At 44.2% G+C, this 10,000-nt stretch overlaps 1 protein-coding gene across 1 annotated transcript in view; it reads left to right on the top strand.

The window, feature by feature from the left end:
- The window catches only part of scfd2 (sec1 family domain containing 2), a 252,082-nt gene that overhangs the window by 221,113 nt on the left and 20,969 nt on the right, over positions 1-10,000 (top strand). The window contains exon 7 of the mRNA XM_063201327.1: positions 7,308-7,442. Coding sequence (XP_063057397.1) covers positions 7,308-7,442 — 135 coding nt within the window. The remainder of the gene's footprint in view (positions 1-7,307; positions 7,443-10,000) is intronic.

Below are 10,000 nucleotides of genomic sequence, written 5' to 3'. Positions count from 1 at the left end.
CCAGAACGCTCAGTTATTTAAGAACAGCTATTCGTTCATTGCAGGTCAGTTGTTAACATGTCAACTTGTGCTATATGCCATGACAACCCAACACAAGTGTTGCATCACCCCAACATGTGTCCTGAAATGTTCATTGTGTTCTGCTTGTGTGTGTGCAACATGTTTTTATATATATCTCTTTTTTTGTCGGGGGGTTGCAATACCTTTATTTGATAGGACCGTTGGAGATGGTGACAGAAAGCGAGTGGGAGAGAGAGATGGGGGAATGACCTTGGGCCGGAATCAAACTTTTATTATTATTATTCTTTATTTGAACCCACTTATTTAAATAAAGTGCACTGCATTGACAGACATGGACTACATGCGTATCTACATCAGTCTATGGCTGATCATAGGGCTGCTCGATAATAGAAAAAAAATCAATATCACGATTATTTCAGTACAAAAATTAAGGAAAATAATTGTGCCAAACAACTCACAATTTTCCCTCCATTCAGCAGCGTGAGTGGATTCATATAGCAGGCATGAAAATCCCTCACCTTTCGGCGAAATTCACCATTTTGAAATCAAAATGGGTCATTTCTGTGAATCGTGTAGATCCGAGGAGAAAAATATTAGGGGGGGGGGGGGTCAAGCGAGGAGAAAACTGTGCCAACTAGCGCTCTGCCGCAGAAAACTTCATACAGTTTCAGAATCAGTGACGTGCGCTGGGATTTATGGCTGGTGAGGCAACTTTTTCAATATCAGATTTTCAAATAAATAATTGCCAAATAGGCCTACCGACAAGTTCCATATGTCATAGCAGCTTTCTTAACATAAGGTAGGCCTACATGTTTTGACATAAGCTTACTGCATTTCCTCAGAGAAAATGCTATTAGATCTCTCTCTCTCTCACACACACACACACACACACACACACACACACACACACACACACACACACACACACACACACACACACACACACACACACACACACACACACAGGATTCAAACAGTGGTCTCACATAAACCACACAGCACCAATGTGGGCAGCAGAGCAGAGCAGAGGAGAGGAGAGTAGTGGAGAGGAGAGGAGAGAAGAGGAGAGGAGAGGAGAGAAGGAGAGGAGGAGAGAAGAGGAGAGAGGAGATGAGAGAGGAGGAGAGGGGAGGAGAAGAGAGAGGAGAGGAGATGAGAGGAGAAAGGAGGAGGAGTGGAGAGGAGCTCAAGGAGAGGAGAGGAGAAGAGAGAAGAGGAGAGGAGATGGGAAAAGAGAGGACAGGAGAGGAGATGGGAAAAGAGAGGAGAGGGGGAGAGGAAAGGAGAGGAGAGGAAAGGAGGGGAGGGGAAAGGAGAGGAGAGAATAGGAGAGGATGAAGAGAGGAGAGGAGATGAGGGGAGAGGAGAGGAGAGGAGAGGGGAGGAGAGGGGAGAGTAGTGGAGAGTGTAAGCTCCTTCACAGCCCACTGCTCTCACACACACACACACACACACACACACACAGGATTCAAACAGTGATCTCACATAAAACACACAGCAGCAGCAATGTGGACTGAGCATCGCGGCGGATGCTCTATGAAAGACACACAGGATTCAAAACATGGTGTCATATAGACCGCTGAGCACCACGGCGAACAAACCGGTGTGATAGCTTTTTGTGATACGAACTGGATTCTCGTGCAAATGTAGGCCTACATCTACTTGTAAGAGGCTACGACAAGCGATGTGGGACAAAGGTGTGGCAGGAAGCGAATGTCAACGTAAACAGATATTACACACGCTTCGATATGGTCACCAAATATTTTGGGACTGTCATTTCTGTTATGCCTACACCTTGGAATTAAATCAGAGTCTTGTAGTTACACGGGTTTATTTGATTTACCTCAACGGTACCCTGTACTCAACTTTACAAACAGTTACCGGGCACATGAGAATCCGGTGCCCGTCACAAAAGCTACCACACTGCACAGAATCACGGCGGATTCTCTCTCCCCACGGGTCTCACAAACACAGGCTTCACACACATAGGAAATTGGTCTTACCTGAACTCCTGCATCAGGTCCATGCGCCGCTCTTTTCCTTCACTTTGGCGTTGTGCATGCTAACGTTACTTTAGCCGGTGCTGTTCATCCAAAGCCCCAAACGTCGCCCCAAACGTCCAAAGCAATTTGGCATTGAATATGAGTAGCCGCGAGGATTTGTGTTTCGTGAGGCTCCTTAGTCCTTAGTAAATTGTTAAGTCGAAAAATCCCATGCGAATGGTCTTCCACACATTCTCGCCGGTTGCAAACAAGACACAGGGGAAACACCAAATATTTTCTGCAGTGTTGTACCACTCACTTTGAAATGATCGGGTAGTTATTCTGACCGGTCACCTGAGTAGAAAACCCTTCAGCTCTGTCGGTCCTCCATTCTTTATCACATATTTTCCCCTTGGAAATCCAACTTTGAGAATGCTCTTAGTTTCGTTATGAAATCCACTTGTAGCAGTCAAAGTGAACATGCTAGCCAACAACACCGACTGACTGTATTGTGAACTTCAGATTCGCTATGACGTAACTATCCAGCAAGACTCAACACCAGAAGGAGTCTGCGGCCAGGCTACTGCTCGCCTCACCATTGTATCTTTCAGTGGGCGTTATGCCAAAGCGTCCAGAGTAAAGAAATGATAATCACAAGTAGAAAATATTTAAAAAATATCAGGAAATGAGGGCACACCATACATACTTCTATTAAGTGTATAAAAACGTTTAATACAATATTACCAGGTTGCATTCACAGAACGAGCAACATGGCGCATGCGCGCAAACTTGTTAACGAGGGATTGCGCAATCCGGGGTGAGGCCAGTTCAGAGTTCCCCCAAATTCAGCGTATTGGGAGCAATTTGACATGAAATGGGCAAATATTACGATTTTGGCCACGGAAATGATTGAAAATGAGTGAAACTGTTTAAATACTGCTCAAATGGTAGTTATGGTGCAGATGCTCGAAAACAATAGCTGTTATTGTTACTATTATTCACATTAACTGCATCTCATCATTCTCATCTGGAGCTGGTGAGGCAGTGCCTCCCCTGCCGTATTGGAGTGCACGTGCCTGTTCAGAATTGATTCCACAACTGACAATGACGTTTGACCAATCGCAGCAATTGTTGCTGTCGGCACAGCCAATAACGTGAACGAGCACAATCTAAGTCCCGCCCTTCATATTTCTCTTTGAAAGCCCAGTTTTGCCGCTTTGGTCTGCGGGGCTGGCGTAGTTGTATCAAATACAGAAATATCTTTCTTTATAGTTCTAGAACATCTGTGATTATACGCAAATGTCCAAACGATCTGTCACAGATAGTTTACACGTTTCCCAGAGAGGTAGCTATTTGAGATCATGATACTTGTTATGAGATCAAGACGCAAGCATTTCGATGAGAAGTGAGTGGATGTAGTTAGCCACAGTGGGTGTTTTTCCTAATAATTTGAAACCGCATTTGCCCTGTCCACGTGAAAAAGTATTTATTCTCAAAAGAGCTCCCTTAATGAAAGCTTGGGTAGGCCTACGGCACGTTTTCCTGACGGCTATTTTAACGGATCTGTGCGCTACGAAATGGCGAAAGTATCTAGTAGACACTACGGAGAAGAAGCGCATAGGCTACGCGAGGCATCCAACATCATGCTTGAATCATATGCTGCGGCTTCTTATAGCACGCACGAGAGAGGGAGAGGGAGAAAGAGCGAAGCCTACCTTAGTCAATCGTTTGACACGGGACACATTGTTATAGGAATGCCACGTTTTTTGTAATCCCTTGGTAGCCTACATCTAAATTACATATTAAAAATCTACCGATTTATATTTAGTGGAACACGGTCAAACTGTTTTTTTCACGGTCAAAGTTGGAGCTTTCCTATTATTTTTTTCATAGGGAAACAGATATACTAGGTGAATGGACTAAATTTTGAGTAGTTTGGATAAAATGTCAGTAGTTTATCCAAACTGTGGCAAAGATTTTTTGTATTAGGCCTACAAGTTGTCTGAAATATGATGATTAACTGTTCAAACGAGATCACAACCAGGCAAGCGTTGAGGGGACATTGGATAGTGTTGAGAGGAGGGGGTGCTTATAGTTGCCATTGGGGGACATTAGTCTATTTTATTTTTAAGGGGGGCATTGGCAGGGTTTTGATGAGGTTAATGGGGTGATGGGAAGCTTATGATGAGGTCAAGGGGGAATTTATTTTTTTTAAAGGCTGAGAACCAAAACCCATTCTATCTATCTATCTATCTATCTATCTATCTATCTATCTATCTATCTATCTATCTATCTATCTATCTATCTATCTATCTATCTATCTATCTATCTATCTATCTGCCCCCCTCATCAGACATGACAGCATGACAATCATGAAGTAACGAAGATGGTTGGCAGTTCTTCTTGTGTTCACTGTCCCTGGGTCGCTACAATATGCTCAAAATTCATCATTTAAAGACGGTTTTAGCTAAATTTTCTCCCATGGGAGAGCATGCCCCCAGACCCTCCTATTATGACTCTTATACAACACTATCCCCCAAAATGGCAACTGCACACCACACATGCGCGCGCACCGCTGCAGCACACGCGCCGCCCCGCGCACCTTTCTCACCTTTTTCACCCCTGACCCGTTTTCATGCCTGATATAGAAACACACAGTGGTGTTCTGCATGGGTGTTGGATAGCAAGTCTGCTCTGCACTCGCAATGGCTCAAGTGGAGGGGGATGTATTGTGTGTAACATAGCCTACCTTTTGGCTCTATATACTAATGACAAAATTTGTTTCAAATCGAGATTATGAAATTTGATATTGTTTGACAGCAATATTGATATCACAATATTACCTTGATATGTTGCATAGCCCTAGCTTCTCATATGGAACAAAACACTGACACATTGTTTCCCCTTGAATCTCAACCCATTCCCAATCTGCTTATAGACATCTCAACCCATTCCCAATCTGCTTATACACATCTCAACCCACTCACAGTCTGCTTTTGCACATGTCCCAGACCACTATTATCAGCACTATTACTAAGCTGGAATAGTCCATACTGCGGATGGGGCTGGTGTTTTGGGAATTTGCATTGAAAGGCAATGTCCATGGCATGTGCCCATCAAACCGGTCTTCCGAAAAATCAATAACAAACACACACTCTCACACTCTCACTCTCTCACTCTCTTACTCTCTCACTCTCTCACTCTCTTACTCTCTTTCTCTCTCTCTCTCTCTCTCTCTCTCTCTCTCTCTCTCTCTCTCTCTCTCTCGCTCTCTCTCTCGCTCTGTCTCGCTCTGTCACACACACACATGTGTTTGTTAGTTTTTTGTCCATCTCTGCTGCCCTATCGATAATGAAGTATAATTGTTTTATAATAGCTCTGGCAAGGAGGACAGCATGGACTGTCACAGACTCACTCACGTGTGTGAACACACACACACACACACACACACACACACACACACACACACACACACACACACACACACACACACACACACACACACACACACACACACACACACACACACACACACACACACACACACACCAGCTATTTGCACACACACAGAAGAGCAGATATGTATTTAGCAAAGGTATTTTACCTTGGTTTGTTTATGACATATACTGATGTTAGTGGCAGAGAGAGAGAGAGAGAGAGAGAGAGAGAGAGAGAGAGAGAGAGAGAGAGAGAGAGAGAGAGAGAGAGAGAGAGAGAGAGAGAGAGAGAGCTAAAAACCAGGTGATAGAATTGAGACAAAGAGCGCTGTGCTATTGTAGGCAGTGATTTTGAGAGGTGTGGAAAGCTCTTTTGTTTCCTGCATTGATGCACTGGGTTGTCACGATCTAAAAACAGACATGGGCAGCAGACATGGGCAGCAATGAATAGAAGCATTAAGTAGGCACCGAGCAGCTATATTAGCTGTGTGTGTGTGTGTGTGTGTGTGTGTGTGTGTGTGTGTGTGTGTGTGTGTGTGTGTGTGTGTGTGTGTGTGTGTGTGTGTGTGTGTGTGTGTGTGTGTGTGTGTGTCTGTGTGTGTGTGTGTGTGTGTGTGTGTGTGTCTGTGTGTGTGTCTGTGTGTCTGTGTGTGTCTGTGTCTGTGTCTGTGTGCGCGCACGTGTGTGTTTCAGATTGAAGACCCAAGACCTTAAAAGAACTGTGTGAGTGAGGGAGAGAGAGGGGGGAGGAGAGAGAGAGAGTTTGAAGTGCTCCAGCAAGGATGGTACTTTAAGTGTCCAATCTCATCAGTGGCAACATTCTCCTTACCATCGTGCATGCGTGCGTGCGTCCGTGCGTGCGTGCGTGTGTGTATGTGCTTGTGTGTATGTGCTTGTGTGTTTGTGTCTGCATCTGTGCGTTACTTAGTGTTTGCCACTTAGTGTCCAGGCTCATCAGGCGCTCTCCTCGTTGAGTTCCACAAGCCTATTTTAGACGCCCATGAGTGTTACACACTCCTGAGTCCTAATCCAACCTAAGGAGTTGGGAGCTGCTATTTTTATCCTGAATGTGAACATTATTAAAAATGAATCAATAGAATGGTCAAATGAAGAGTTTGAGGTTGATGTTGAGATGATTTGAATTTGCTTGGTTAAAGGCATCTTTTTAGTAGCAGATTTATTTGTGAATCTGTGAAAAGACACCACTGTCCCAAAATAGAACCAGCATCACCCTATTCAAACTTCAATCAATCACAGCTATGCACTGTAGAGACCTGCTATCTGTAGGCCTCTGTGGATTTGTGGAGTTCAGTTTTGGATCGGGTTAGTTAGACACATACTGTATTTCAGGAGCAGATTTCTTTTGTGAATCAGTGAAATGACACCACCGGCCCAAAAAAGAAGCAGAATCACCCCATTCAGACTCCAATCAGTTTAATTAATGCAGAGGCCTGCTATCAGCTTTTTTTGAATTGTAGAGTTGAGTTTTGGATCTGGCTCACGAGAGACATATTTTAGGAGCAAGTTTCTTTTGTGAATCAGTGAGGTGACACCACTGTCCCAAAATAGAAGCAGCAGTCTCTCTTCTCTATTTAACTAGGGCTAGGCAGAGACCTGCTGTAATCAGTGGGCCTCAAAGTTGTGGAGTTGAATGTCACACACAGTTTGATAGAGGCGTGCTGTTAGCAGTAGATTTTGATGAGAGATAAGGGATCTCTCATTCTGAATCAGCAAAATGACACCCATCACCATCCCCAAAATAGAAGCAGCAGCATCCCATCAAGTCAAGTGTAACCAAAGTAACTGTAAGTCGCTATGGATAAAAGCATCAGCTTAGTGTAATGTAATATAATGCAATGTGTTCCAGGCAACGTATCGTCCGCTGCTGAAGCAGGTGCTGGATGAGATCTTCCACCCTGATCGTCCGGAGTGCCCCGACATCGAGCACACCTCCTCCGGGCTCACTGACCTCCTCAAGACCGGATTCAGCATGTTCATGAAGGTAGTGCTCAAACACTAGTGGACATGCACGCACACACACACGCGCACACGCACGTGCACGTGCACGCACACACACACACACACACACACACACACACACACACACACACACACACACACACACACACACACACACACACACACACACACACACACACACACACACACACACACACACACACACAGGTGCACACACACACACTCACACATGCATGTGCACACACACACACACGCACACACACTGATGACAAAAGACAAAGATGGCAAAACTGTGCATGCGCACTAGGGCTGTCCGCAAATAATCGACTAATCGTTGGTCGACCAAAAAAAATACTAGTCGACCGAATCCCATTGGTCGATTGGTTGCAGCGGAGAAAAAAAAACAGCGTCTCGTCAAGAGGCTTTCTATTCAGGACTCTTAACTTGAAGGGCGTGACGAAGGAAGACGTGTTGGTGATTTGTTTGACAAGGATAGAAGGCTTCAAGTTATTTTGGCCATGTCTGGAAGGGTACAGATTACTGCTTGTCAGCCAATGATCACTAACGATCACTAAGATGAACCAGGCGAATTCGAACGACAGGTGCGTTTAATTAAGTTCACCACCACGGCAGATGCTGCTCTCTTCTCCCTCCCTCTCTCATACACACGCACCCGTACACATACCAGCACCGTTTGCTACAATACCTCACTCGACTCGTTGATTCCATTGGTTGACAAAACTCCAGGGAGCCGCCTGCATCGGTCTCGTCTCCCATAATTATCCATTTATTGCAGGTGTAAAAAGTGTGAAGATCCGTCAGCGCATAATCTGAAGCTCCAAAATGCTATGTTGCAACGTCATGGTGCTAACTCGCACTTCGTTAGCTTCCATACCACTTTGCTTTATCACTTGGCTGTACAATTTTACTCCGTGCTGGCCAACATCCAAAGAACCACCACCAGATAGGAACATACATTGTAGGCCCAAGTCATTCACCGACAACTTATCAGAATTCTGTTTGCTGACCTGAACAGCAAGAACTCTTGTCAAGACTCCAGTCCAAACAAAACCAGCGTGGGTCATTTAAAAGGGGAAACGCTGCGCATCATTTAAGACCATAAACAGACACTAAGTGCTTGATGAACATTCCAGTGAACAACTATACAGTAATGCTGCAACAAATGTCCAAATAGATGAAAAGTATGACAGACAACGCAGGGATATTGATTCTGCCCTCCAGTTGGGCTACACTTCTGCTTTCAGCGGCATCTCTACCATACGCAGTTTGTTTCCATCACCGAATATTAATTTTAATTCATTTTTTATTTATGTTTTATAGGCTAAAACTATGTGAATTCGAACTTCGAATATTCATTAGGACTAGTAGGGCTATCTGGGTCAAAATGCGGAGGGGGGTGGGGGGGGGGGGGATTAATCGATTAGTCTGAGTAAATAACAACCTTTGGTCGACGAACAAAATCTATGGTCATGGAGATCCCTAATGCGCACACACACTGATGAAAATGTTCATGGAGGTAGTGCTCAAACACTGGGTCACACACACACATACACACACACACACACATGTGCACTCACACACTTTCACACACTGATGACAAAAAAGAGACAAAGATAGCAAAACTGCAGACATAAAGCACACAATATATGCAACCACACACACTTCAGCTGGTCCAAACATGCTTCAGTGATCTCATAAAGGTCACAGACACTCACGTTCACATGCGCGCTCACATGCATACGCACACACACACACTCACACCCTGATGATGACCATCTCCTACACATATGCACACACTATTACAGCTTCCGAGTAGGGCTGCACGATATATCGAAAATGTATCGATATCACGATATCACAGCTTAAAGTTGCGCACGTATCGCAAAACGTTTTTAATTTTTAATAACAGCAAATTTGGTGAAAAGGTTAAAAAATGTATTAAAACGTTGGCATTTTAAGTTGATGCTGTATATTAGCCATGTTTTTTCCTTATAAAAAATAATGTTGGAAATAACACATTGCTCTCAGTTGTTTTATACATGATGAAGTGTAGAATGGCAAGTAGAGAGGGGAAAATATATGTATATATTAAATATTGCGAGTAATATCGATATCGCGGTTTACAGTCATGATATCGCATATTTTTCTAATATCGTGCAGTCCTACTTCCGAGCACACATTATGAAGGTGATACATGATGGTCTCAACTGGAACTAAACAGCTCTCTCAGGGTTACCAGCATACCAGAGACACCCATTAATGCAACAGGCTGTGTGTGTGTGTGTGTGTGTGTGTGTGTGTGTGTGTGTGTGTGTGTGTGTGTGTGTGTGTGTGTGTGTGTGTGTGTGTGTGTGTGTGTGTGTGTGTGTGTGTGTGTGTGTGTGTGTGTGTGTGTGCGTGTGTGCGTGTGCGTGTGCGCGTGCGCGTGTGTGTGTGATACAGAGAAAGAGACAGCGAAAGAGAGAGAGAAAGAATGACTACATTTTTACTACATTTTTTAAGTGTTTAGTCTGCAGAAACAAAGAGGTGGTAAATGCATTACACAAACACACACACACA

This window comes from Engraulis encrasicolus, chromosome 6 (assembly GCF_034702125.1).
Source record: "Engraulis encrasicolus isolate BLACKSEA-1 chromosome 6, IST_EnEncr_1.0, whole genome shotgun sequence".
Lineage (NCBI taxonomy): Eukaryota > Metazoa > Chordata > Actinopteri > Clupeiformes > Engraulidae > Engraulis > Engraulis encrasicolus.
This window is presented reverse-complemented; position numbering and strand designations above follow the sequence as displayed.